At 45.5% G+C, this 27,015-nt stretch overlaps 4 protein-coding genes across 11 annotated transcripts in view; 2 read left to right on the top strand and 2 right to left on the bottom strand.

Moving 5' to 3' along the window:
- The first annotated feature begins 719 nt into the window (after positions 1 to 719).
- Positions 720 to 12,065, top strand: LOC142881849 (myosin light chain kinase, smooth muscle-like). Its single transcript, XM_076016211.1, has 16 exons — positions 720 to 869; positions 1,027 to 1,450; positions 2,676 to 2,843; positions 2,960 to 3,070; positions 3,350 to 3,480; positions 3,745 to 3,901; positions 4,525 to 4,836; positions 4,953 to 5,049; positions 5,584 to 5,787; positions 6,386 to 6,603; positions 7,525 to 7,648; positions 8,452 to 8,604; positions 8,888 to 9,017; positions 9,938 to 10,019; positions 10,191 to 10,331; positions 11,219 to 12,065. The coding sequence occupies exons 2-16, from the start codon at positions 1,273 to 1,275 to the stop codon at positions 11,422 to 11,424; spliced, it is 2,412 nt and encodes an 803-aa protein (XP_075872326.1). The 5' UTR covers positions 720 to 869; positions 1,027 to 1,272; the 3' UTR covers positions 11,425 to 12,065.
- coasy (CoA synthase) lies at positions 11,865 to 19,370 on the bottom strand. The gene is made up of 10 exons (XM_076016212.1): positions 19,202 to 19,370; positions 17,257 to 18,102; positions 16,963 to 17,177; positions 16,525 to 16,656; positions 15,823 to 16,012; positions 14,878 to 14,942; positions 14,228 to 14,312; positions 14,032 to 14,129; positions 12,811 to 12,957; positions 11,865 to 12,688 (listed from the first exon to the last, which is right to left on the bottom strand). The coding sequence occupies exons 2-10, from the start codon at positions 17,945 to 17,947 to the stop codon at positions 12,611 to 12,613; spliced, it is 1,701 nt and encodes a 566-aa protein (XP_075872327.1). The 5' UTR covers positions 17,948 to 18,102; positions 19,202 to 19,370; the 3' UTR covers positions 11,865 to 12,610.
- Positions 19,371 to 21,610: 2,240 nt separating this feature from the next.
- zdhhc6 (zDHHC palmitoyltransferase 6) lies at positions 21,611 to 25,921 on the bottom strand. Of its 2 annotated transcripts, none has more exons than XM_076016215.1 (11): positions 25,810 to 25,921; positions 24,223 to 24,773; positions 24,032 to 24,123; positions 23,708 to 23,867; positions 23,431 to 23,589; positions 23,288 to 23,341; positions 23,001 to 23,168; positions 22,833 to 22,874; positions 22,494 to 22,642; positions 22,347 to 22,393; positions 21,611 to 22,264 (listed from the first exon to the last, which is right to left on the bottom strand). In XM_076016215.1, exons 2-11 carry the CDS (start codon positions 24,487 to 24,489, stop codon positions 22,164 to 22,166), a joined length of 1,239 nt encoding a protein of 412 aa, XP_075872330.1. In that variant the 5' UTR covers positions 24,490 to 24,773; positions 25,810 to 25,921; the 3' UTR covers positions 21,611 to 22,163. The 2 variants fall into 2 exon arrangements, with proteins under 2 accessions (XP_075872330.1, XP_075872331.1); XM_076016216.1 differs by having other exon boundaries at positions 22,494 to 22,639.
- Positions 25,922 to 26,122: 201 nt separating this feature from the next.
- Positions 26,123 to 27,015, top strand: part of vti1a (vesicle transport through interaction with t-SNAREs 1A) — a 125,767-nt gene continuing 124,874 nt past the window's right edge. For 2 of the 7 annotated variants that reach the window (XM_076016225.1, XM_076016221.1), the window contains exon 1: positions 26,126 to 26,326. In XM_076016225.1, the coding sequence (XP_075872340.1) occupies positions 26,233 to 26,326 (94 nt within the window). In that variant the 5' untranslated portion in view covers positions 26,126 to 26,232. Of the gene's footprint in view, positions 26,327 to 27,015 lie in introns of all 7 variants that reach the window. The other 5 variants (XM_076016220.1, XM_076016222.1, XM_076016218.1 and 2 more) reach the window with 5 other exon arrangements.

The following is a 27,015-nucleotide window of genomic DNA, read 5'->3' as shown; positions in this document are numbered from 1 at the left end:
CTCTCCTGGACCCCTGATACACACAGTATATATATTATTCTATATATATGTAATTAATGATTGTTGTCTACTGGGACTTGAGGTGGCTGATCTGCCGTTCAGTTTCGCTCACAAAGAACCCGCAGCTGAACTTCCAGCTCGGACCACTTTGATTCGCCGCAGTTGCTTCCTTTCTTTTTTCTTAAGCATTAAAGGGCTGCAGCACATGCCAACTTTCTTTCACTTTGATTTCATCATTGTGTTTGGAACAATTAATGGAAAAATAAAAAGAAGAAAAAAGAAAAGCTTTCAAGGCCTCTCTGTGATGTGGTCTTCTGTTTCTTGCCGTGGACTTTGAATACCTCACCTGCCGGTGAAATGAGAAAAAAAACACAATAATGCAAAAGCCTTTGCCGACACTTTAATCAAAAGAGCAAGAGACAGAGAGAGAGAGAGCGAGAGAGGGAGGGAGGAGCCTGATGTTCCCCTGCAGAGAAACCAGATTGTTGATATCGGCCTGTCAACAAAAGACAAATGCGAGCTCACCTAAGGGACACACCCAGTCTCTATTATCCTGCGGTGGCGCCCGCCCCCTCCCCCTCCATCTCTGCTCCCCACCCTCCACCACCTCTCTGCTCCCAAATCAAAGAAACCCGACCCAGGCTGCAGCAATCGGCCTGATGACATCTGCGGCCTGTTTGTTTGTCTGCAGGCCTCTGGAGTTGATTCAGACTCAAAGCCGCCCGACAGGCTCTTCCTGATTCTTGCGTGGGTTTGGCTCCACCTACAGTCGGAGGAGTGTTCGCCAGGAAGATGTGTTTTTCAAATAGGCAACTGGGACACATGACAGCGACGGCTTGTGTTTGTGTTCCGAGGACAGAAACCAGCAGGTTGGGTTTTTTTTCTCTCTCTCTCTTTTTCTCTTGTTCTCAGTGCTTCAATGTTTTGACTCACCCACGTTTCCTCTCCTTTCCGACTGTCCCTTTTGTTTTCTCTCTCCCACCTCCCCCTCTCGCCCCCCCTTCACCGTCCCTCACCCCGGCACAGAGGGGATGTGGGGGCTGGACATGTGTGTTTCTAATTGGCCTTTCAGATAAAAGGGGGGAAAAAAAGTTGTCTCTTTCCTGTGTTTCTGAGGCTCTGAGTGGTGGGCAGTGATTTCTTTTCTCAGGGGCATGAACGAGAGCTGACGCTCCTCCTGTCTGAGCGCCTGAGTGGGGAAAGACCAACAGATCAGAGCACAGGAGTTCAACTGCTTTCTGCTGTCTTGGTCGTCGTCCGGGGCCTCCAGTGATGGACAAGGAGAGCAGGAAGCCCAAGACCTTTGTGTCCACCTTCCGACTGGAGATCAAGTTTCCATCCAGCGGTTTTAATGCTGGGAAGAAGAAGAAGGAGGAGGCGGAGAAGGAGGGGAAGGAGAGAAGGACGCTAATGGGAAACAACAGAGTGGAAGCCACATCTGAAGCAACAGGTAGAGCCCAGGAGGAGGAGAGGAAAAGTTGAAGTATGTTGGTGTTTGAGATCAGGCATGGGCAAACTATGACCCGGGGGCCATATGCGGCCTGTTAAGATTTTTACTCTGGCCTGCTGAACTTGAAGAGATGATATTAACAGTCAGGCAGTCATAAAATTGCTGCATTTAATCCATGTTTTGTGTTTAAAGAGTCATTTCAATAAGGAGCTAAACACCGTGGCGCTTCAAAGATACATATTTTGCTTTTGTTCATTTTCAACAGAGATTAAAGCGAGTGTATTTTTTAGATATCCCATGATATATTTTTCCTCCTATGAGGTGGGTCAGCAGAACACTACATCCATCTGCTGCTGCTCTGGCTCCTCTGTGACATTTTAGAAGCCATTGTGGCCCACGAGTGAAAAAGTTTGCCCATCTCTGCTTTAGATTATTGATTTTTTTTTTCTCTCTCAAAAACGAATTACTTCTTTGAAATGAAACAAAACAGAAACAAAAGCTGAAAGAGGGATATACACATTAAAACTGGGTGAGATGCAAGTTTGCCCGAATCAATTTCATTTTTTCCTCATTACTAGTTTGTTTCATAAGCTCCCGCGTGATCAAACGTCACACTCTCACAGTTTTTCCTCAACTGTTTTTTAGAACCTCACACCATCGCAGACTCATTAACGTTCTGCTCCGTCACCAACAGCAGACTTTTGTCCCCCAAACACGCACAAATACTCCAATAATTCCATCACCCACTCGCAAGCAGCCAGGCGGCCCTGCTCCCTCCATGAGACCATATTCACATTCCAACACTGAAACGCACATGTGCAAACACACACACTTTAGTGTGTGTGTGTGTGTGTGTGTGTGTGTGGGTGGGTGGGTGGGTGGGTGGTTGGTGGAGTGGAGGGGGAGGGAGCTCATGCTGTAAACACTGTGTCAGAGCGGTTAATGCAGCTGCTGGTGACAGATTAACTAGGGCCAAACATGCAGAGAACACACACACACACACACACACACACACACACACACACACACAGTCTTTCTGTCTTCCTCATTGAAAAAAATGTCATGTATCTTGTCTGTTTTGTATAATCGTGTGTGTGGTGACGGAGGTGAAGCTGTTTTCACTCGTGTTTTGAACCAGACGTGACTCCATCTGTCTGTGTCTGTTTACGGCTGGATTTCAGCTTTTGAACTTTGTCTTTTGATGATCCCCCCCCCCCCCCCCAAGCCCCCGCTGCCCCACTGCGCCAAGACTCCAAACTCACACCTGGCCGGAAGCTTGAATTCTCTCACCTCAAACAACCCGGCGGTGACAGAGGCGAGTCTGATTCCACCTCCAAGGACCCGCTCAGGGGGAGGCAGCCAGCAGCAGGGAGCCCCTCCCGGCAGCTCGGAGGTAAATAAACTCAACCTCTGCCTCCTTTTCATCACGTGGTCGCAGCAAAGTCACTCACCGTGGGCTCTTTGTCACGCGTCTTTGTTTTTAAAATGTGTTGAAATGATGATCGGCAGCGGAGGAAATCCCCAGAGCAAACAACCCCCAGCCTCACAGCGGGGTCACGGCCAAGGTCACGGCCAATCAGAACACGTCGGCCTCTGAAGGAAAAAGCCAGCAGACAGAAGGTACAGGTCTCCTTTTATACTCTGTGTTCATCTGAAAACAATTATTTAGCAATTATTCGCTAAAAGTGAAAAACAGGCTCACATCAGAGTTTTATTGACATATTTTTGAGAAAGTTCCCCTTTTTCAGCTAATAAAGGCAGGAGCCTTCCTGTTCCCCAATTAACACACCTGCGCAGCTGCGACCAAACCTGACTGCTTGCGTCCGATTGGCTGGATGTTGTTTAAATCTGCCCAACTGCAGCGACGGCTCTTCTTCATTTTTTTTTTTCCTGTTTCAGAGCCTTCAGTGGAGTTCCTGGAGCCACCGGAGCAGGTGGAGGTCCGGGTGGGAGAGCAGGCTCGGCTCCACTGCCAGTTCAGGAGCAGCTCTGTGCCTGTTGCCTGCTGCTGGATTCACAACAGAGACAAGGTTGGTGTCGTGGCGGCAGCAGGTGTTAGCAGCGAGCGACGAGCCAGCTAGCTTGCTGTGCTCTGTCTGACTCAGTCTGACAGAGCAGACTTAATGCGGAAGTCAAAAACATTAGAGCACGCACGGTGGTGTCACTTCCCATCATGCCTCTGTAGCTCACCTGATCTATTTGGCCAATCCGAACGATGTGCTGTGCCTCACCTGCCTCCCCTGACTGCGCGTCGCTGGTCTGTCTGTCTGTCTGTCTACCTGTCTCTCTGTCAGGTGGTGGTCGGAGGGAAGAGGGTCTCCATCGGCAGCAGTGAGACTGACAGCAGCCTGCAGGTGGCGCAGGCCTGCGCGGCCGACTCGGGCTCCTACACGGTGGTGGTGAGGAACAGACGAGGCTCTGCCCAACACACCGTGTCCCTCAGCGTCGTCGGTGAGAAACATTCAGTCTCCTCCGCAGACGAGATTCCGCGTGGAATTACTTCCGTTGGAGCTGCTCATGGAATAAAGTCCATGGGCAGAGTCACGCTTGGAATCAAGTCTTTTCTGGGGATTTTTAGAAAGATTCAAAGTTCATGAATTCAAAATACACAATGGAGAAATGTTTTATGAATAGAGTTTCTGCTCACATGGTGTCCTGGCAACTATTTTACAGGCATTCATTTTTGTATTGCAGTCTTTGGGAATAAAACGCTTTTTGGTGAGCTTGTGATTTCTTTGGGGGGGGGTACAGTACCTCGAGTGGCCAGCAGGACAACAGTGAGAATACCATAATTATTCCCAAATGGCTCTTTTTTCAGTTCTTTTTGCAGGATGGGGGGGAAGCACAGCAGCGCTAGGGGTATGGTCCATAAACTGGGAGATGTGCCAGAGCCCTTTATGACATCATAAAGGGCTGCTTTCGTCAATACACATTTTGAAAAGTCCATCAAGCAAAATAAATAAAGGATGGCCTTTCCTCACTCTTAAAATATACAAAAGAAAATGGTAAGACTAATTTTGAAACTTTTTCTTTCCCAATGTCCCATTTCTGTCTGTGTGTCAACACTCCTTCAGACCAGCCTGACCCGCCTGCGTCCCACCCGGTGGTCTCCCAGCTGTCCAGCCAGTCCCTGGTTCTGTCCTGGACGGGTCCGAGCTACGACGGAGGCAAAGCGGTGTTGGGCTACATCGTGGAGGTGAAACGGGAGGGGTCGGGCGAGACGGCGAGCTGGACTGAACTGGCGAGCCGCTGCAAAAACACATCGTACCACGTGCGCTCAGGTCTGGAGCCCCAGGGCCAGTACCGCTTCCGGGTCCGGGCCTACAACACTGTGGGCATCAGTCAACCCAGCTTGGAGTCCAAGTGTGTGAAGATGGCCAACGCAAGTAAGGAAGTTTCAACGAGGCAAAGATTGAGGTTTTTCCACCATGGTGGGAGATGAAGGAAGCGGCTTGATGAACACTTTGTCTGTGTGTGCATCTGTGTGTGTCTCTGTGTGAAGAGGTAAAGAAGGACGAGCCAGATTCATACGTGACTGTGACCATTGACACCAAAAACAAGGTGACGGATCACTACAGCGTGCACGAGAAGCTGGGAGTGTAAGCATCTGTTTCACACATATTTTAAGGTTCCATATTGTTGTTGTATGTATAGTATTGTTAATTCTTTAAATCTCCGACTTTAGTTGACCACCCTGCACTGTTATTCATGATAGAAAAAACCTCTTCAGTTCTCTAGAGAACAGCACACTCAGAACTCTGTTTACAGCCTCCTGCTAAAACGGATGCTTTCGTTTTTTGGAAGGGGACAAAGGAAGGTGACGATAGAGGGCAGAGCTCACAACAGCGTGGGGGTGTGGCCACAAGCCTGTGAGATATTAGTGCCCTTTGTGACATCACAAAGATATGATTGTTTGTTTTCCCCCGGAACAGTGTGTTTCAGCATTTACTTTAAGTAAAAGAAGTAAAGGATGTTTTTTTTTTTTAATTTCCCGAAAGTCAATTAAAACAATCAGATTATTTTTCAATTTTACATACTAAAGGCCACTTTATTTACTTTTTATCATTATTTTTTTAAATGCACTACATATTTGCCCATACGATCTCTACAATGTAACCTGCCTCATATTGCAGCGGGAAGTTTGGCCAGGTCTTCCGGTTGTGCCACAAGGAGACGGGCCAGGTGTCTGCAGGGAAGTTCTACCGAGCCCGGTCCTCCAAGGAGAGGGCGGCGGCCCGCAAAGAGATCGAACTGATGGACCTGCTTCACCACCCAAAACTCGTCCAGTGTCTCGGCGCCTACGACTCGCACCCAGAGATGGTCATGGTGCTGGAGTAGTAAGTGAAGACGCATTTTATTGGGGGAAAAACTTGGAGCCAATCAGGCTGCGGTGTCTTCGGGGTGTCAAAGTGTCAAAATGTAATTTAATTAATTCATTTAAATTTTCTTTCCGTGTAAGGATTTTTAAAAACAACAAATCTTTGAAAGATTTACTGACTTGTAACAGAGATGCTGCCACTGACACAGCGCCTCCAGCTGGCCTGGGGTAGATGCTATGGGACTGTATGACTCTGGCTGCCTGCCCAGCACCCTCGTGCGGGAACAAGCTTCGCTTGTGGGAAGGCTTCACTCGTCAATGTCAACACGTCTTTGCGATGTTGTTGACATTTCCGATTACGATGTTTATGAGTGGCAAAGCAAGGGAGCAAACGGGAAAGCTCTGACAAGAGGGTGCTGGGCAGGCGACCCAGGCGTAGAGTAAATAACAGGCCATCGGATGGTGCCGTTCTCGTGGCAGGGGTTTCTTCCCCGCCTTTTAAAATCCTAACAATGATGTTGGAGCTATAATTTTTCTGGTTGGGGAGGGGGAGGGGAGAGAGAAACAACTCCATGGTGTTCCTTTAAGTACTCAGCAGAGTCGTGTCTGGGTTCCAGTATTGCAGGCGGCGAGCTCTTCGAACGCCTGGTCGACGACAACTTTGAGCACACAGAGCCCACCAGCGCCCGCTACATGCAGCAGATCCTGGAGGGCATGCAATACGTGCACAAGCAGAACATCATCCACCTGGACCTCAAGCCGGAGAACATTGTCTGCGTCGACACCACCGGGACAAAGATCAAGATTATTGACTTTGGCTTGGCCGCCAAACTGGGTGAGTTCACTGGATTTTGTGCAAACAAGACTTTGCACCCCGCTCAGCCCCACTCGGCGGGTCCCGGTTCCGTTTCCCTCTTGAGTGCGTGAGCGCATTTCCCGTTTGTGGCGTGTGATCCGAGGGATGGATAGGAAACGGCAAAGACCAAAGACTTTCTGTGAGGAAGCGGCCGACAATGTCTCCCCGCACCATTAGCTTTTAGCGTTGCACTTCCAGTGGGGAGAATAAATAGTTTCCCGTTTGTGATAAACATCTCTTTTGGGTTTCCCGCACTGTATCCAAACAACAAAGGCTGCCGAGGGCCATTCATTTCAGCACATTCCAGAAATGAACTACCAAGGAGAAATCTCAGAATCCTGACACTTTTTTTTTTAGGAGGTCTGATATTTAAGGAAACCTGTCTGATAGCCCAAAAAAAAATGGTGACACTAAATGACAGCTAACTAGGAGCAAGACATGAGGGGCGGGGGGGACATTTTTGACTGGTGGGCCAAGATGGGTTCTAAAATGTGACAGAGGAGCCGGAGCAGCAGCAGATGGATGGAGTGTTTTGGTGACCGCCATTATAGGAAGAAAAAATATATCCCAAGATATGCAAAAAACTTTGATGTAAACTGAAAATGAACAAAAGCAAAGTTCCAACAAAATGTGTCTGTGAAGCCCCACGGTGTTGAACTCTTTATTGAAATGACTCTGAAAACACTGAAAAATTGGTTAAACACAGCTATTTTATTTCTTACCTCCTATTAATATAATTTCTTGACGTTCGGCACATTATTAATGTGTTTATGGGCAGTAGATTCAGCTTTTATCAATATAAAAATCATAAATCAAGCCAAATCTTATACAGTGGGCCTCCAAGACGAGAAGAGAGAACTAACCCAGATCTTTGTGTTCCTGCTGCTCTCTGTCTGCCAGAGGCGGGTAAACCTCTGATGGTGATGCACGGCACCCCTGAGTTTGTGGCCCCAGAGGTGATCGGCTACGAGCCTGTGTGCCTGGAGACGGACGTGTGGAGCATCGGAGTCATCTGCTACATCCTGTGAGTGTGTGTGACAGCGCGGCGCTCCCGGGGGCCGCAGCTACAGTACACAAGTGTAAAAGATGAGCACATATACATGATATCATATCGTGATGTTATATTTTCTTTATGACATTACTGTTCTGTTATTCCAGGCTAAAGCACCGAAACTAAACATTTTTTTTGCGCATATTTTTTTCCACGCTATTTTGAAGAAGCTCTCGGTTATGAGGGATTTTTTTTAAATGTTCATCTGATCTGCATGTCTTTTGGATTTTGTTTTTTTTACTTGATGATAATTTATCATGAAGGATTCTTTTCCCCCCCTCGCAAAGGGTCTATATATGCTCATAAATAAAACTTGAAATCAACTATAAATCAATACCTTTTTCCTACTTATACTGTTAAAAAGTATATATTTCAGATCAATCAAAGTTGAAAATATGTTAAATACTATGAATTACTAATTAAATTGACTATTTAGGAAAAAAATATGTTTCTAAGAAATGTACGCTTTGCATTTTCTTGACAGTGTGATTATTATTATTTCTACGTCTGAGTTTGGTTTGAAAGGAGTCCGTTTTAAGACGTGCAAATATACCGCCATCATCTGGTCATTTCTCCCAACTACACCTTTCATAAAACCATAAGAAGAAGAAGGGCTCTATGTTGCCCCGTCACTGGAGGAGAGAATTTACCCCAGTGTTAACCGATAAGTTACTTGGTCAGTCCTGGTGCAACATCATAAGACTAACTCGGCTGACCTGGAATCGCATTCTTCATTTGAGAGGAACTCTTCCAAACGATTCTGGTCTGTGTTGTAGGCTCAGCGGAGAATCTCCCTTCCAGGGGGGCAGCGACGCTGAGACCTTTGCGCTGGTGACGGCGGCCCACTACACGTTTGACGAGGAGAGTTTTGAAGACATCTCTGACCAGGCCAAAGACTTCATCAGCTCCCTGCTGAAGAAAGACCGCAGGTTTGACTGCTTCTTCCTTGATTTTTATTTTCTATTGAGAGAAAATAGGAAAAAATAATAATTTTCCAATGTCGGCACCATTGGTTACTCAAGTGGAAAATCTCAAACCTCTGAGATTTTTACAAAAAAAAAAAATTGCGCACTTGATGAAGTCGCCCAGCGTGCAACAAAAAGGGAACTGAATGGCTAACCAGGAATTTCATTCATACCATGAAAAGTGCCACATTTGTGCACCAACTGAACATCATTTTATGCTCCCACCGTACGTGTGCGTCCCTCCCAGGTGCCGGCTGTCGTGCACGGAGGCTCTGGCCCACCCCTGGATGGTCTCCTTCACCCCACTGACCCGCAGACCCACCAAGTCTCTCAACAAGGGGAAGATGAAGCGTTTCCTGGCCAAGCGCAAGTGGAAGGTGACTGCGTCCGTCTGTCTGTCTGTCTGTCTGTCTGTCACCAGGGTGTTGTGGCCAAGAGGTCAGCAGCAAGTGTCGGAGAGCAGTTACAGGGGGTGTAGAATAAAAGATATTGAGAGGTGCAACAGTATTGTCACAATAGGACATGATGGGAGCTGTAGCACAACGGACTAACAAACACGGTTTACAGTGGTGGGTGAGACTACTAGTGTTTGTAGTCAAGACCACACCAACCAAGACATTATCAAGACTAGAGAGTATCGAAATCAAGACAAGACCAAGACTTTACATAACAACAAAACAGGAAAAAAGTTTTTTTTTTTTAAATTCAGCATTAAAAACAGCATCATCGCTTTTCATTTCAACATTTCTGAACAACTTTCAAAAAAACAACTTTGCTTCATAAAATAAAAAATGAATTAACTAGGGTAAAAAAAAAAAAAAGGTTGCGTCACTCTGGGTGTCACAAACACAGCGTCACACAGCAGCAGTTGGATTCTTTTCCGTTATTATCGTGTCATTACAGTGTTGTGGCTGAGTCTTGACTGGTCTTGATCAAAAATCCCCAGTCCGTCCAGACCGAGACGAGACCGAATAAAAATGCTTTTGAGTCCGAGACGAGGTCGAGACCTTTAAGAAGAGGTCTGGGGACCAAGACCAGTCTTGAGTATTACAACCTCAGATACTGCAACTACAGCCAGTGACAAATCTCAGTGCCCAGCGAAAAACATTGTCCAAGGACTGAAGACATTATCTCCGTCTTCCACGTGGGTCTTTTTTTTCTTTTTTTTTTTGGTAAAATGTATTCCTATTCAATGTTTTTGTAGCCTTAAAGCTCCATTTAAAAAGTGCAATTCATCATCTCCATCATCATTCTGCTGCTCTTTTGTCCTTTATATATAAAAAAAAAAAACTTGCAGAAAACAGGCAAGGCTGTTCTGGCCCTGCAGCGGATGGCTAACCTCTCTAACAGGCCTGACTCTCCTGGCAGCTCCTCAGAGGGTAAGGCAGATCTCACACACACACACACTCCTGTGTCCCAGAGCCACATACATATGGCAGATGAGTCACAGCTTCTGATTGTCACTTCAAGTTTAGTCCCTTTCTGATCAGAGGAGCCTCATCACGCCCTCCTTCCCTCCCTCACCCCTCCTCCTCCCCCGTCTCATCCAGAGCCAGGCTGGAGCCCCGAGGCCGAGGAGGCCATCCAGTCGCTGGACAAGCAGCTGAGGAGTGAACCTCGCTTCCAGCAGGCCCTGCGGGACGCCAGCCTGCCCCGCGGAGCCACCGCTCGGCTCGCATGCCTCGTGCACGGTACTGACGGCGCCGCCACGCGCCTCCTTAAATAACGCCACGTCGCTTCACGCGCCAGGGAATGTATGCGACACCATGCTGTCTGGAACTCGTCGGGGGTCGGGGGCCCCTCAGGAGGAGGACGACGACGACGACCTCCGGCACTCTGCCATATATATTTCTAGATCAGACAAGTTTGGTGGCAAAGCACAGAGTTTGTGTTTCATCGTTGTTTGAGTTGAATTGCGTGGTTTTCTTTCTTTTAGCTCACGTTTAAACAAGAGATGTCCTTGTCCAAAGACAACTACGTTTAACAAGATATAAATCTGTTTTTGCGGTCATAGAAAATGATGTTGAAAAATATACATTTTAAAGGTCTCATATTGTATTATGTATATTATTAATTCACTCTACCAGTGTTTTTCTATCAATATCTTTCTCCACCCCGTCGCCCAGAAAAAAAAACCCTCTTTTGACTGTTTTACTTGCGCCACCTTTTGGAAAGAAACCGTTTGTGACATCACAACAGGCACATAGCTCGCACTGACATCCCTTTAGTTAAGTAGTACAAAACAGCCAGGTTTTGGCTCCGCCCCCTGGGACCGCCCTAATTTTGTCCAGCAGAGCATCATAATGCAAAGGGGGGGGGGGGGGGGGGCAAGGCAATCACACTGGAGATTGAAGTGTTGACTGTTCAAACTGTGAAACCGCTCAACACCAAAAGAGGCTGCAGCGCTGTTAGCTAGGAAGAGACATAAAGATCTGCATTCGACCAGAAGAGTTTTTAGCATCAACCAGGGTCTCAGTTTCTATACACGCTCATCAGCATGCAGGAGGCATTGAAGAATCTGCTTCCTCTTAGGTCGAACCTCAGGTGTACTAATGTTTTCACTTTTCTTTCATTCCAGGGTATCCGCAGCCGAAGGTGCAGTGGCTCCAGGGTGAGAGGCCACTGTCCAACTCCTGCAGAGTGACCATTGAGCAGCAGGAAGACGGACTATGCTCCCTGGTCGTGGCCGACGTGCAGCCCTCAGACTCGGGGGTGTACGTGTGCAGGGCCAGCAACAAGCTGGGCCAAGCCAGGTGCTCCGCTAAAGTCCTAGTGGAGATGTGACCGCGAGGGGCGACTCCTCTCTCTGCAGGAGGCTGACGGGCTGCTTGCACGCTTGCACGGCAATATGAATGAGCCGCTGGCCGCTGCGGTCGACCGTACAGGAGCTCCACACGTGGACGTGGGAAACTGAAGACTGAGGCTCCTTCACTCGTGGCTCTCGTTTCCAAAGCTCCTCCCCCCTTGGACATTTTGCGTTTTAAATGCTGTTTGAATATTACGGAGTGAAATTGCAACGGCAACAGGGCCACATTATGACGATTGCTTGTTTGAATGCGAGTGTTGTATGAACTGCACAGGTGCATATCAATAATTTTTCACAGCTAAGAATAAAGACTGAGAAGAAGCTGATGGCCCTCGTGCAAGTTCTTCTGGAAAGAAACGCAGCGACTGAGCATTAAATTGCTACTTGAAGAAAAAAAAAAACCACAATGGCGAATGACTTTGGTTGAATAGATTTAATGCATGTTGTTCCAGACGATTTGCATGACACAGAAAACCAAAGGCGAACACGCTTTGCCGCTATGTTCAGGTGAGGCTGTGAGGGGAAACAATCTACGAGTCTCCCAACGGATTTCAAGTCTATTGATTAATCTCCTCTGTGAAATGTGACCGACGTCGACAAACAGTCCTGATCTATTGCACATTTCTTTAAAGGTACCTTTTTAATTAGTGATAATTGTATGACTGCTAAAAAAAAAAATAAGTTCAGTCCTAAAGCAGGAGAGACAAACTTACAAAAATATTTGTGAGAGCAGCTAAACCTCATGATCCATCTCATCTTTTTCCTCTCACTCGCTGACCGAGGACATTTGGTCATAAATTTAGTGTAAGACACTGACGAGGCCCTAAACTTCTAGGGTTTGTGTGAGCCTGACATCAAAGTCAGGGAAGAAATCGTTTAAATCAAGCTGCTCATTAGAAAAATGTAAAAGAAAAAAAACTAAACAAAACGGACATAAAATTCTTAAAAACATGAACCCTTATTTATACAAAATATTAATTTTTCTAAACAATCATCTATGACATTTTCTTCCGTTATCTTTTGCTTCCGTTCGGTGCGTCGAATTTATGACCCTGCAGAAAAACCTTCAGGCACAGTTCAGTTGATGGGAGGAGCCAGCGGAGCGACCGCTTCTCTCACTCTCTCTCCAAGGCAGCGTTCAGTCATGTGATGTCAACTCCACGCTCATGAGCGCGCGTCATACTGTCGCTGCTCTCGCCTCTCCTGGATTCTCCTCTGGAGGAGGTTCCAGGCTTTCAGTACCTTCCAAATGAGAAAACATTTTTGCCGGTGAGTGTTAAAAAAAACAACCAAACAAAACATTTTGTCTGGGCATGATGCACGTTTCTGGAAGTGTGACTCGGCGACGCGGTGAGAGAACGGACCTGTTTGTGAGTGACCTTGGGCTCCCACAGCGTGCTGAGCACCACGTTGGCGTGCTCCACCTGCCTGCTGTTGGGCCACTGGCTCTGCAGGCGGCGCAGCGCGTCTTCGGGACTCACGCCGTCCCGCTCCGTTATCCTGGTCACTGCCTGGAGGCAGGTGAAAAAAAAATCAAAAGACAGAAAGAAAGAAAGACAACAGGGGGGGGGGGAAATAAAATGTAATGTTTGGCTTGACTCATCAAGAACTTCTGCACCTTTCCTGGTGTCCAATGGTGTGAGACAAGGTGGGATTTTAGCCCCTGTACTGTTCAATCTGAACATGGATGAACTGTCTGAACAGTTAAACCAGTGTCGAACTGCTGGTATGGTGGGAGAGAGGTGTATCAACAGGGTCTATGCCAGGCATGGGTAAACTTCGGCCCGGGGGCCATATGCGGCCCGTTAAGCTTTTTAATCCGGCCCGCCGAACTTTAAGAAATGATATTAATAGTAAGTAAGTCATAAAAAAGCTATAATGCATCTATGTTTTCAGTGTTTTAAGAGTCATTTCAATAAAGCGCTGAATACTGTGGGGCTTCAAAGATACATATTTTATTGTAACTTTGCTTTTGTTCATTTTCAATAGACATTAAAGCTACATGATGTCTTTTTTGCCTATGCCTCATACATTTTCATAGGCCCCTCTGTCAAATTTTAGAAGCCATTGTGGCCCACCTGTCAAAAAGTTTGCCCACCCCTGGTCTATGCTGACGATTTGGTTATTACGTCGCCCTCTAGTGTTGGTATGCAGCAATTGCTTGGCTATGGTGTGCAGTTTGAGATTTTTGTTTTACTCGAAAAAGAGTGTTAATTTAATTGCGAAAACCAAGGAGGACCAGAAGTCCAACATTGTATGGGAAGCAGTCATGTGCCCACTTTTAATGCTGTTCTGAGAAAGTTTATTGACATGTTCATTTATATGTCGACTTAGCCCGGTCAAAGAGTCATTATGGCCCTAATGGTGCCTGGTCAAAGAGACACAAAATATTTGTGTGTGTGTATGTGTTTCAAAACTTACTTGTTGTATTGTTATATATGTCTGTTTTGTTGTACGTATTTTTATATGGACCTGAGTATGGAATAACGTTTATCAGTCGATCATCATAAACACGTTTAACTTTGGTGCCATCTAGTGACCATATCCGGGAATTACACCCCCATCACATGGAAAAAACCGCCTACCTCCTCATCGGGTATGATGGTGACCCAAACTTCATGGACCATGTCCATCCATCCAGCCTCCAGGAGAACGGCTGCATCCACCACGCAGACCTGCTTGCCTGCAAAGAAGACAGAGTTGCCAGAGGCCTTTTTTGTTTGTTTGTTTGTTTTGAAAAGGCGACAAACGACAGCAACCGGCGGCAGCTCGACGCGTCACCTTCCTCTCCGGCTTGGCCGATCCTGGTTTTCACCAGATGAGCAATCTCCGGCCACACAATGTCCGTTAGAGCTTTCAGACGCTCCTGCAACACACACACACACACACACACACACACACACACACACACACACACACACACACACACACACACACACACACACACACACACACACACACACACACACACCTGTTACACATCTAGCAGCTCACCTTGAAGGACTGCGACTCAACCTGGACCAAATTTCCCTGTTTTATATTTTATTTTAATATTTTTCAACCTTCGCCATACTATCTGCTGATAGCAGACGACCTTGGACACAATCTGGAAGGCGATCAGGTGGCGAAGCAAAGCAAAGACAAAATAATCAGCCGACCACACTGGGGCGCTGCATCAGAATTCTCACGGATGCCCTAAGGCTGGAGTTACAATGTGAACAATGTGTTTATTCCTAAACAGGAATAAACTGCGACTCAAACACTCAAACAGACATAATCCCCTCTGTCAACCTAAGAGGGATAATACTCATTTTAAAGGACTCACTCACTACATTATTCACTCTATGTTCACTGAAATGGGCCCAACAGGGAATAAATTAAGTTGTCTGACATATAAAAACAACAGATGTGAGTTAATGAAGCACTTTTACCTTGTTTCCGAAAACCTTCTTTCCCAGGGCACGTCTGTTGATGGTTTTGTCCTCGCTCAGGAGATCTGAAATGAAAAACACACAACCGAGTCACTGGGACGTGTTGACACAGCAAAAACATATGGAGATGAACCTTTTAATCCCTGCAGTTAGCACGAATACTGCAGAACAAAGACAAGGTGGCGTCGCGGTAAGAAGGATCAGACAGTCAGCCGCCACCATTCAGGAAGTTACATTCAGCCAAACCCGCTCAGAGTAATTACTTGAGGATTATTGACTTAAACAGTCATTTGCAATCGCTCACAGGACTAAATCGAACCCTTTGTTATTTCTTTATTATCGTTGTTCATTATCAAATATGAACTAGCATAGAACCTCTGTAAGAGATGCTGTGCTCCTGCAGCTGAAAAGAAAACTGGTAATGGAAACACCTAAACTTCAAAAAACCTCTTAATTATGGCCAAAAGGTTTGGACGCTCTCATGAGGTGGTTTTTCAGACGGATCGATATAGAAGAACGTCGCAAAAGCGCCACGAACAGTTTTTTTTTCCCGCATTAACACGTCACCGGACATGACGTACGGGGTCGCGTGACCAGTTCACTTCAAGTGAAAATGATGCGTTATGTTTGGACAGAGGAGGAGATGGAATATTTTGGTTACGAGTGATCAAAGATAAAAAACACTCCTGACAGCAAACAACGTTGGAATGCACATTTATACAAGAAATTTTGTACCTCCATCCTCCTCAAAGTGGGGTGTCGCGGGGACGAGATTTTACGAGAATTACGTTCTCCTGCAAATCGCAATTGCGCTTTGTCGAAATATTAAAAAATGTTGCTTTTATTTTGCGGAAAACTGTCATGGAAACGCAGCTACAGACTCATAATGCATGAGAGATTCTGATGGGCCTGTTTGTTGTGTCTGAGAGCAGCGGTCGGCCTCACCGGAGCCAAACTCCTCCAGGACCCTGTGATAGGCCGCCTGGCCGGGCTGGTAAACCTCATGGCCCAGTTTGTCGCAGTCGATCCGGACGGCACCCAGCGCCTCCAGCTGCTTGGCGATGGAGCTCTTCCCGCTGCCGCTGCCTCCCGTCAGGCCGATGACGTAAGGCAGGAGGGGAGGGTGGGGCGTGTCCTGACGGAGAGGAAGAGACCAAGGACTTGGTATTAGGCGCTGTGGGCTGGCGTTCACATGAACCAACAACAACAGCTTTACCGGTTTACCAAATATCCACTTTTCGTAACTCGACTCTCGCTGGACAAAAGAGCAGATCAATTTTAACCCGAGCTCACTGCCGCCATGGGAATTGTTAAACATTACATTATTGCAAACGACAACTGTTTGTTGAACCTTTGCTACTAAATGCTCAGCAGGGTATTATTCCAAGACGACTCCTTCATGCACCAAGCGAGCATCAAGTCATGTGACTGCATGTTCGTACAGTGACTGAGTTCACGGTCGAGTTGCGACTCCAGGCCATGTGTTGACACAGGAAGAAGGCTGATGTTTTCACTTCCCATTGGCCACATTTCTAACTTTTCTGTCCGTGTTTTTGTACGTTTATTTTAGGTTTTCTGTGCGAAGATTCAACCCCACCGGCCTAAACGACCGTGCACCTCAAAGCAAAGCGATTTTCTGCAGCCTACTTTAGGTGGAGCGATGATGGTGCCCAGCAGGCGGGAGCGCAGGCTGGAGGAGCTGATCTTCTCCTCCTCCGTCTCAGTGTGGTGGGCGTCTTTCAGCAACTGGATCTCGTGCAGAACCAGAGGTGGAAGACCCTGATGCGTGACGGAATGCAAACACATCAGAATCAGAACGCTTTCTGAAGCTGCAGTGGCAATTAGTCACACCACAGTGCTCCTTCTAAGCGAGAAAGCAAAGAGAAGAGAAATCAACGGCGCTTACAAATGACAACATTTGCACATGCGAGAACACGAGGCCAATAGAGACCTGCGGCTTATCAAAAGAAAGATAGAAGAAGAGATAAAGAAGAGATAAAAAAAAGTGGTCATGCAACTTCTAGAGTTTGTAAATAGGTCCGAAGGAACAGGCATCAAAGCAGTGGGAAAAAAAAGACAACCTACATTCTCAATGCGCTTCTTGTTGACAGCCTCGCCTCCTTTCCGGGTCTCCTCGCTAACCACAATGCACTGCAGCAAGGGGTCGACCACGGAGACGCCGAAGGGGTCGTCGAGGGGAACGATCTCCATCTGTAAGGAGGGTTTGATGTCCTGCAGGAACTCCTGCAGCCTCTGGACTCGCAGGGAGTAGGGCTCGATCAGCTCCTTCAGCACCTTCCCTGCACAAACGGGACAAGGACGGTCAACGCACAAACGCACCCGTCCACCAACCGAAAACACAGACGAAGAGCTGCTTACTTTTCAGCATTGCTTTGTCACACACGCCGATAAGGAACCTTCTGTTGGCCAGCAGACATGAGATGTTGAGCAGAGTCTTGTGGGCCCCGTGGAGCCGGTCAAACGTCCCCCCGACCACCACGTCGCTGTAGGTCTCCATCTGCTCCGGCCTTTCCTCCTCGGGCTCCTTCAGCTCCTCCTCTTTCTCCTGCACCTTGACCAGCTGCGGGTGCAGCAGCACCGAGGGCAGACTGGGGCTGCAGGCGTAGCAGTGGCCCGCGTACCTCTGCAGGCACTGTGTCACCTGATGGGACTGGCCCGGGTCCTGGAGGGGGAAGTCCGTGAGCACCACCTCGGGGGAGTGAGACAGCGGCTGTGGCGTGGGAAAGGGGCTGTTTGGGACGGCGAGGCTCCCGCCGCCGCCTGCCGAATGAGCGCAAACGTTGGAGAGCAGAACGCGGATGTCCAGGTGGCCGCAGACATCGGCCGCGTTGCTGTAGAGGCGCGAAATTAACGAGGACAGGTCCACCGCCGGAGGGACGAACACCGGCCGGGGCTGGCTGCCTCCTCCCAGGTTGAGCCCCGGGTGGAGGTGCACGTACAGCGTGCGCTCGATGTGCTGGGCGGCCGAGCTCAGCACCGGGGCGATGCGGAGCGGCAGGGTGTGCAGAGGGGACGTCAGCACCAGGATGCCCGTGCTGAACATGGACATGTTGCTGGTCGATCTGGCAACCGATTACAGCTGTCCGGGTCACTTGTGCTTTCTGGAGGTCTGGGGATCAGCCCAGGCTCAGCCTGCAGCCACTGCAAACTGTCGTGCTGACGGGTGGAGGAGTGCGGAAGGATGGGACACTTGTAGGCAGAGGACTGGAACGGGACAGAAAAACAAGATAAGTGTAAAAGAACACAAGAGAGAACAGCAGACTTCATCTCATTTTTATTATGATCCACTCAAACAAAATGAAGAAGGTGCAACGTCAGCGCCTGTACTGAACCTGTGTAGCTGGCTATAAAAAGCAAATAAATAATTGTAGCTCCCGTGTTGCTGATGTATTTTTATTCATTTCATTTAATCACTGTTATTCACCCAGTAATAACAGTCTTATTCTCTCAATATCAAAGGTTGTTATCAGTTTTGCATTGTGAGTTAACCTCTATTTATACTGCTGTTAGCGTTTTATTTTTCAGGATTCGCTTAATTCAGGTTTTGAGACAATACACAGTGAGGCCTTATGAGCACTCTGCATTCTTTCAATAGTCTCTGCATTGTGTCTAATAAGATTATATGACGCATTTCTTTGACGCAGCAGAATGGTTTAAAATAAAAACAAGAAGAAGAGCAGCTGGTGTTCTCAGTTTAATGAAATGGGAAAAGTTATATTACATATATTTATATTTACTCATCAGAACAATAAAAACAGAGGGTATGAAGGAGAAGAAGAGAAGAAGCTCTTGGAGGGGAAAAAACGGCTATATACTTGTACTTAATACCAGTTAACGTAGCGAAGGGTAAATGAAAATGTCTTTAAGTACTGCGTGCATAACAGTTAAGCTAAAAGATGTTTCGTCGCTACTTCTTGCTAGCTAGCGTGTAGCCACCACACCACAGGGGCTAATTGCTCAAGCGATATTTTGACAGCCGTGGAAAATAAATAAATAAATAACGTTCTACCAATGTCACGCTTCTCCTTGGGACAACTGTTGTTTCGTTCCAACGACAACACACACACAGTCGACTGGCAACTAGCTGAGCAGCTAGGAGCCGCCAGCGGATTTGTCACTCTCCGGTAATTTATTTTATTTATTTATTTTTTTAAATTATAGGCCAGGTAAGTGTTGTTAAGAGCGTGGTGCCAATAGTACGAACTCTTCTGTTGACAAGACGAGTAGCTGGAATGTGTATTTCGCCCCTCCCTCCCACAATGAAACACTAACACAAACCCTTGCGACGTCAAAGTAAACTTACCGGGAAATTAAAGGGCCTTAAGCCACAGGGCATGAAAACACCCGTTCACACCGACAAGCACCGCTTTGATTTTGACATCTGCCCTAGAGGGGACGGAGACCTGTCCTCTCCGGACCTTCTTATAATACAGCCATGCTCCGGACGCACTTAGTTCACGAGCCAACTGGTGCCACGTGAGCTTACAGGATGCGTTTATTGGTTATGTGGAAACGCAAAGAACTGTGGGACTCGTAGTCACGTAGTGGAAGCTGCGTTCACGTCGCCGTCGCCGCTTGGTAGTGCATTCGTTTCCCTATGCCGAGATGGAAGACAAATGTTCAAAGACATGTTGGAACATTTCCACAGAAACTGTTGATTTAATTGGGATAATGTGGCAGTAAAATGTATTTTTAACCTTGAATTTTTACCAGATATTTTTTTTTTTTACACCAAAAAGTTAATCATGACCCCAAATGACCCATTTTCTTGTCCCAGGGGGAAATTTCTTTTGGACTTCACTGTTATAGCATAACTTACGGAAGCGTATGGAAGTGCTTCCATAATAAATAAACAGCACATTCACTCAAACAAAAAATGTTATTACAAGGAATATAACAACCTATATATTCATTCAAGTACCCCCTTGCATTATCATTATGAAAAAAACACCCATATTCCACTAACACCATAGTCAACAAGTAATCCACAAGTGATCAAAACAACAACAAAACAGACACATTGTTTGTTACTGCCTGCCTAAGGGAAGGAGCAGGCAGTCAGGATGAAGTAGAAGAGTTCAGTTGAGTTCAGAACTGAAGAAGCCTTTCTGATGAGAGGAAGAAACCTCTTCAAGATCGTTAAAACAAGTGGTTCTCTCACTCTGCCGGAATAGACTGTTTTGGTGCTCTTCCCCCACCTGCTCTATCCGTCTGCCCTGGAACAGCACACTCTCTTGTGATTGGCCAGCCGTTCACTACTAGCGCTAGCTAGCGGGGAGTATGGCTTTCAAGGGAACTTCCCATAAAAGGTCTGCAGAGGCGTTGCAATGATAATCAACTCAACTTGTGACATTGAAAGTCGAGCAAAATCCAAACGGCTAATTTCAGTGCAGTAAGACGGAATAAGCCAGACAATTTAGAAATGCACACGTTGTCATTTTCGTTCTTGGTGTGTTTGTTGGCATGCCAGTAATGCTGGAACACATGTCAAAAAGACAGTTTTTCATCATAGGGCCCCTATAAAGAATACCCTAACCTTGAGTAATGGTCACATACTTGACCATGTGAAATTTATTGAGCCCCTCTGCTGTGGGAGTGTGATCAGTGCTTGTTGAGAATTATCTTGAAGACTGGGTTTGACTGGACCTTTGACTGGATAGTCAAATTACCAAACTATACAGAAATGATTTCTGAGAAATCCTTCAGCCCAGCGGTCTTTCTCTGCAGCTGCACTTTCCTTGTAACATGGGTTGCAGCTCAATCAGTCCCTTTCACCACACAGAATAGCTTAAAAAGCAAATGCAACCAGCAGCATGAGACTTTCATCTAATTGAAGTCCATTTTGGAGGTCAATATACCCTCAAGTGGCCTATTTTTCCAAATCATTTGATATTTGTCATGTCATTGCTCACGCTCTACCTTTTGCAAGCCGAAATAGCTCAGAAACAGAAACAGGTCAGTGCAACCGGTAACATTTAGTCTCAAGCTTTCCAGGAATTGATTCCAGTGTACATGTTGACACGGCAAGGGTAACTTAGCTTTAAAATCAATTTTTCAACCATGGGGGAGTATCTGACAGGTTGGAGGTTTCTCAGTGCCTTTTACCTGCTGAAATAGCTTTAAAGGGTCAGTACAACCATCGTCATGCAGTTTTTAGCTTGGCCTAAGACGGTTTCAGCGTGCCAAAAATTGATTTCAGCACGTCGACACAGGAAGGTTATTTGTGCCTAAAACTGACTTTTCGGTTTTCAGTCATGGGTTTTCTATCCAATGGGTTGTAGTTCACTTTGAACCTTTAAAAAGCTGAAATAGATTGTAGAGGCCACTGCAACCAGTAAAACGCAGTTTCCAACTTGAGAAAAAGCATTTTACCATAAGCAACATGGTTGTAAGGTTATGTGTCAAAAACAATTCAATAAGAGAATGTTTTCTTACTATTAGGTTTAAGATAGTTGAGCTTAACCAGTAGTTGAATTAGTTGAAAAAATAAAAATAAATCAATCTATTTTTGCATTTCTTTTATATCATTTGTACTTTTTGTGTAACACTATACAATTCAAAAGGTTCTGAATAGCAGTGACTTTTAGAACACAACTTCTAATACATCATCTTGTTTTGTTCTCACAAAGTGGCATTGTATAGAAAGAACACCCACAAAGGATTTGATCTTTTTAAATAATCAATTTATACATCAAGGCCAACACTTTATTAATTTTTTTTTTACAAAATGAAATAAAATTTAATCTCCATACAGTAGAAAGAGTTGCATGACGTAGCCCTGGGGTTGACGGGGCTGAGGCATTGCATAATTAGCAAAGAAGGACATCAACACATGTAAAAACAACAGCAGCTTCAAGTAAAAAGTTGTGTAAATCACAATGCAGTTACATTGAAGCCTGGCGGCGATTCTTGGAAATTAAGACTCAATGCTGGGTTTGACCTTTGGTCAGAGGAGTCAAACTGATCTCATGGACACATTAACACTCTGCAGTCCACTGTAAGACAATAATTAACAGCAAATATCTATGACCAATGTAACATGCCCCCTCACCCCCAAACAAAATAAAACAAAAATGAACAGTTTTGAAATGATGAGTGACAACCTTTAGTCGTTGTTGAGTAGAAAACTACTGATTGTGAGCCTGCAGCGTCAGGCATGACATCTTCATTGGGTGTTGGTTTTATGAATAAGGACATACACGTGCACACGCACACCTTTTGCTCAGTTTAACTCCCCTGCTCTACATACGGCCTCCTCGGCTATTTTAATTAACTTTCTTATCGCTGGTGTTTTCACTGGCAGCCGTGTCGTAATGGCACTTCTCCACGCATCGCCTCGGGAACCAGCCCCTCACGCGCTCTCCCGCTGGGGGGGAAAAAGACAGGAAGAACACTTATTTTTGAACTACTGCATATTTTAAGTCAGCGCCTCAAGCAAGTCAACGCACCTATCGCTTCCTGCTCATTCAAAACTTTGTCTCCGTACATCCACCATCTAAGGAAGAGAAAATCAAGTTAATTTTGTGTCATTTAAATGAATGCTAATGATCTTTACAGATGTGTGATTGTATTGCTTCCAACCTCGACAAACTCACTTGGTGCCACGTGTGGCCAGAATAGTGTCACCCTTGTTGAGGGGGATCCTCGGCTCCTCGGTGCAGGGCGTCCTGAAGAATGTTTGGAGACCTTTGCTCACAGGGCAGCAGGCTCCACTGTAGTCCTCCACTGCCCGATACTGCACCTGCTGGAAGAGGCAAAGATGATTTTACGTCTCTGACCAAAGGAAAAGCGACAGGACGGATGAGCTTCTAACCAGGTACCAAGTGAAATAACAATTTCCGACAGAGTCCATGTTAAACCACAAGCCAGTATTTATAAAGGTCTGCCTCTGATTCTCTTTAATTGGCCGACCTTCAATTTTGGCAGGTACTTACACTTCTCACTCGTTTATCAGCTTTCTGCTTCAGTTGCTCAATCTGTTTAGAGAAGAATAAGATGATTAAAGCTACTGGTGCTTGACGGTTAAACCTCTGTTAAATTAAGAGAGTTTCCCCCCCTCCTTAATTCAATCTCATCAACAAACTCAGAGAGAGCAAACATACTGTTAAGGTGTGCTGGTGGCACTTGGGATGGACGGGCCATTCAAGCCCGTCCCCCGTGGGCGTCCCTGACCACGTAAAAACTTGCTTGAAGTTCATCCAACGGCTGCCGAGGTCGTAGGGGAAAATAAACTCCTCCCCTGTTTGGTAGTGCTGTATTCTGTCTTTGGCCTTGGTGGAAAGTGGGGAGAGGAATGAGAAATGTGAAAGTTTGCGTTAAAAAAGGTACGTGAGAGAGTGGTGATCAGCATTTGGAACAAGTGCGTGGCTATATAAATCAGTGTTGGCACCTTTTCCTCGATCCAGGACTCGATCGAGGTCTTGTTTCGCAAAATTACTTTCATCTGAAAAAAGGAGTATCAACAGTCAGATGTGATGTTTGTCAAACTTAATTTCGTTAACTCGGAAAAAGAATTTCTTGAAGGTCACGTACCTGTATAAAGAAAAGCATGCCAACAGCAATAGTGGTGCCCAGTGCCAAGCCTAAGGCAAAGAGCGTAGCAGCAAAGGCGGGTACGCTGAAGGGCATAATGGGCTGAAACTGGTGCACGGCACTCATGTCAATCTTTACGGTGCTCCAGCCAAATGATATCTGCAGAGAGAGGGAAAAAAAGAAGCTTGTTATTTGTGTCAAAACCAGTGTAAATGGGATTTTGTTAACACAATATACCAACAACTGTATTATGCAGATGACTGTGGTTCGGACTCACCCTTTCGTAGAGCTGCGTGTACATAGTCATAATAAAGATGATGGCAGCATGTGAGCAGCCCAATGGGGCCAGCAATAGGAAACTGGTGAAGTAGGCGTGGTTTGTATGTCCACAGCAGTTGTTGATCCAAGGGCAGTGATGGTCCATCTTCATCACGCATCTGAAGAGGAGAGGCCAAGAAGGAAGTCTTTTCACATGATGCATGAGAGTTTGCTAGTAAATACTAGAGCAAGTATATTAACATTATGTAGCTCAGGATTTACACTCCTTGGATATTTCAAATGAGACATAAAACCCTTGTACTATGGTAATAACTAAGGTTACCTGTTACACTTGCGACAGTGATGAGATCTGGGGGCCTTGTACCCTTGGCACACTCTGCAGTACTGCAGGTACTGGGTATCACGCTGATTCTCCTGTTTTGGGACAAATACATAAATAAAAAACAAAAAAGGTGTCAATCCTTCAGACACTAAGCAGCAATTTCACAGCAAATCAACATTTTATATACCTACCGGTTTCCAGCCGAGAGGAATGTATCCAGGCCCTACAAACATTGCATTGAAGTAGTTGTAAAGGATCAGGACAGTCCAGTTGATGAGCATAAGAAAGTTGATGCTGCCCCCTGTAGTGTCAAGCGGCCAGTACCAAATGATTGAGTCCAAAATCGCCATGGTGGAACATATAGCAATGACAGACAGTGCTATAATCGGACCCCAGTGGCACAATCTCCGGACCTCATGGAGGTTCTCGAACGTTACAAAAGCTGACAAGAAGTTCATGTTCCGGCCTCAGGTTTTACTAATATTTAGGCAAAACGGATCATGAAATGTAGAAGTCAAGTTTAATGTGTCACTTTTGGCCAGTGCTATCTTGCAAAGTCACTATAAAAGACTGAGAACATATTCTTTCTTGTTCTCTAAGGACCCAGGAGCAGGTCTGGCCTTGGGTCACTGGGGCTTTCTGCTTTCCATATTTCCATGCACAGGCAACAAGTGGCATCCTACGCTGCCCGCCTTCTGCACAATCTTGCGCATTATCCTTGTGACACTCTCAAATCCCCCATCTAGAAGACATAAAGAGAGACAGTTCAGTGTTATCCTAAAACAAACACATACAAACTACATTTACTTCATTCTGTCCTATTGCTGCATAACTGTGACTTTCTTGGCTGCTGCTATGACGTTGGCAGGAACGACATAGCCCCGAGTAACAGACACTGTAATTTCCAGTGTTTTTGTGTAAATGCGGATATTTATGAACAAGGCTTATCGTAAGCGTTTTTCCCCCGAAAGCGTTTCCGAATATGGTGTTTTTTTTTTTTTTTTTTTTTTTAAATGTCGTCTTCATGTAAACGAGGCCTCAGAAATTCATCTGTTATTAACGGTGGTAACGTTCACGTCATAACCTATGTTACATTTTTTTTTCAAGAGTAACATATAAACAAATAACTTTAATCACGTAGACTCAGTCGCAATCAATTTCCAGCTTTCCAGATTGAGGACATGAACTTTTTTATCAGCTGATATCAGATATAAAACTTTCTTTCTAAAGTTGTTAATCAAAAGTATTTATGGGAAAGATAAAGGTGGCCGTTGATTCAGCAGGTGATTTTTAAAGAGTGCGGCTGTATGTAAGATGATATTACTTTGTTTTGTAAATCAGTCCGCTACTACGATTACTTTAATAGCACAGGTAGAAAATATTACACATTCAACATTTGACATACAAGCGTACCGCGTTAGAAAAAGAACAACAACACACAAACTACAGCGACGCACCTCTAAACTCACTAATTAGCTCATGTCACTAAGCTAGCTAATTCTCGCCAAGACCCGCCATGGAAAGCAACATATATAATTAGTGTCCGTTCAGAGGATATCCGTTTAGGATTCCAAGTGGCAAAAAGAGGAGCAGCCCTGCACATGCGATTCCGAAGATGTCAGTGGCATTTCTTCGGTTTTGCCTTAACGTCAAAAGCTAACTGTAGTTAGCATTAGCTGGCGTATCCAGGTTCCCAAGCATGACATAAATGTATCAGGTTGGCTTGATGCCATAAAATATGAAACTCTAACATGAAGAATCACGACCGTAAAGCTTACCGGTTTGCAGGCAATCATGATTTCTGTGAATAGACAAAAAGCTGTCACTTTAAGCCAATGACTTGGTCACTTCCTTGTATTTTTCTTCAATTTCTTCTGTGGGAACCTTTCTCCGGATGTGACAGGAAAAAATGGCTATGGACGTGTATCTTAAAACGTCGATTGCCACTTTTACAGAAATAAATTTTCACTAAAAAGTTGAACGACATTAAAAACCAATATACTCGTACAAGCTAATTAAAAATAAGCGTTAAGTATGTTTTTAAAGCTGAAACATTTGTCTTTGCCGTAATAACAAAATTCAGTTTCCCACCGGACGTGTTTTGCTGCAACTCAAGGAAGCGACTCGTCTCGATTGTTGTTATTACCCGGAGCTAACTGTACAAGTGGAAATCCACCTGTTTTAAACCTAAATTGTGAAAAATGTCTTCAGACTTTGAGGCCTACGAGCAGGACTTTGGAACGATTACGGCAGAAGTAACCAACAAAATTGGTAGAATTCCCAAACTAAGTGGAGGTAAGACAAGTACTGTTTATTAGCTGAGGCTACGCTGACATGGGCTAGGCGTCGCACATTAGTCCGCTGGGATTCACACAGCTGAGGGAGCTACATAACGGTGGAATAGTATGACTGGGTCTTCGATTCATGTATTACTCATTTTCTCATGAGATACATTTAGTAGTTTGTTGCTTTAAGTAGTGCAGCAAAGGTCGCGCTGCGTTTATGTAGCCAATCAAACTGTGACAGTACCCATCACCCCTAAGTAGCTCGGCGTTTGACAGGCAAAAAGACACGGACACAATTAAAAATAACATTCTAGATTCTGGATGTATTCATTGTGGTGCTAAAGTTGGAATATTTTGGCTCCCTTGTTATCATAGTTCTGGCTAAACGTTTGTCAAATTATAATGCTGCAATGGAGTACCAAAGTTGCTCCAAATGTGGTATTCACATAGAGAATGTTGACCCTGGATTTAACGAGATTAGCCTTTGCAAAATATAAATTCACCATCATAATGTAATCTGTTATGATACAGTCTTCAGACTTAGTCTTAGTCTGAAAAGGCACAATTTAGAAAGACGGCCCTGTCTTCATAAATTGTGCTGCCCACAATGGTTTCTGGCGCTCGTTATTTGTTTAGTTCATCATTTGCCAGAAGAATGAAATGTAACGCTTAAATGTAAACCCTCTGAGCTTCAATTTC

This window comes from Nelusetta ayraudi, unplaced genomic scaffold, assembly GCF_046127955.1.
Source record: "Nelusetta ayraudi isolate G7.1 ecotype Tasmania unplaced genomic scaffold, CSIRO-AGI_Nayr_v1 ptg000220l, whole genome shotgun sequence".
In the NCBI taxonomy this organism is placed as follows: Eukaryota; Metazoa; Chordata; class Actinopteri; order Tetraodontiformes; family Monacanthidae; genus Nelusetta; species Nelusetta ayraudi.
This window is presented reverse-complemented; position numbering and strand designations above follow the sequence as displayed.

Coding starts and splice junctions, on each gene's coding strand:
- LOC142881849 (XM_076016211.1), top strand. CDS start 1,273: ATGGACAAGGAGAGCAGGAAGCCCAAGACCTTTGTGTCCACCTTCCGA. Junction 7,649..8,451: donor GGAGTCATCTGCTACATCCT/GTGAGTGTGTGT, acceptor TCTGTGTTGTAG/GCTCAGCGGAGAATCTCCCT. Junction 9,018..9,937: donor TGGCCAAGCGCAAGTGGAAG/GTGACTGCGTCC, acceptor AAAAACTTGCAG/AAAACAGGCAAGGCTGTTCT.
- coasy (XM_076016212.1), bottom strand. CDS start 17,947: ATGTCCATGTTCAGCACGGGCATCCTGGTGCTGACGTCCCCTCTGCAC. Junction 17,178..17,256: donor TGACAAAGCAATGCTGAAAA/GTAAGCAGCTCT, acceptor CCGTTTGTGCAG/GGAAGGTGCTGAAGGAGCTG. Junction 14,130..14,227: donor CGGCCAAGCCGGAGAGGAAG/GTGACGCGTCGA, acceptor TCTTCTTTGCAG/GCAAGCAGGTCTGCGTGGTG.
- zdhhc6 (XM_076016215.1), bottom strand. CDS start 24,489: ATGAACTTCTTGTCAGCTTTTGTAACGTTCGAGAACCTCCATGAGGTC. Junction 23,342..23,430: donor GCATGCTTTTCTTTATACAG/GTACGTGACCTT, acceptor TCCTTTTTTCAG/ATGAAAGTAATTTTGCGAAA. Junction 23,169..23,287: donor AGTCCTGGATCGAGGAAAAG/GTGCCAACACTG, acceptor CTTTCCACCAAG/GCCAAAGACAGAATACAGCA.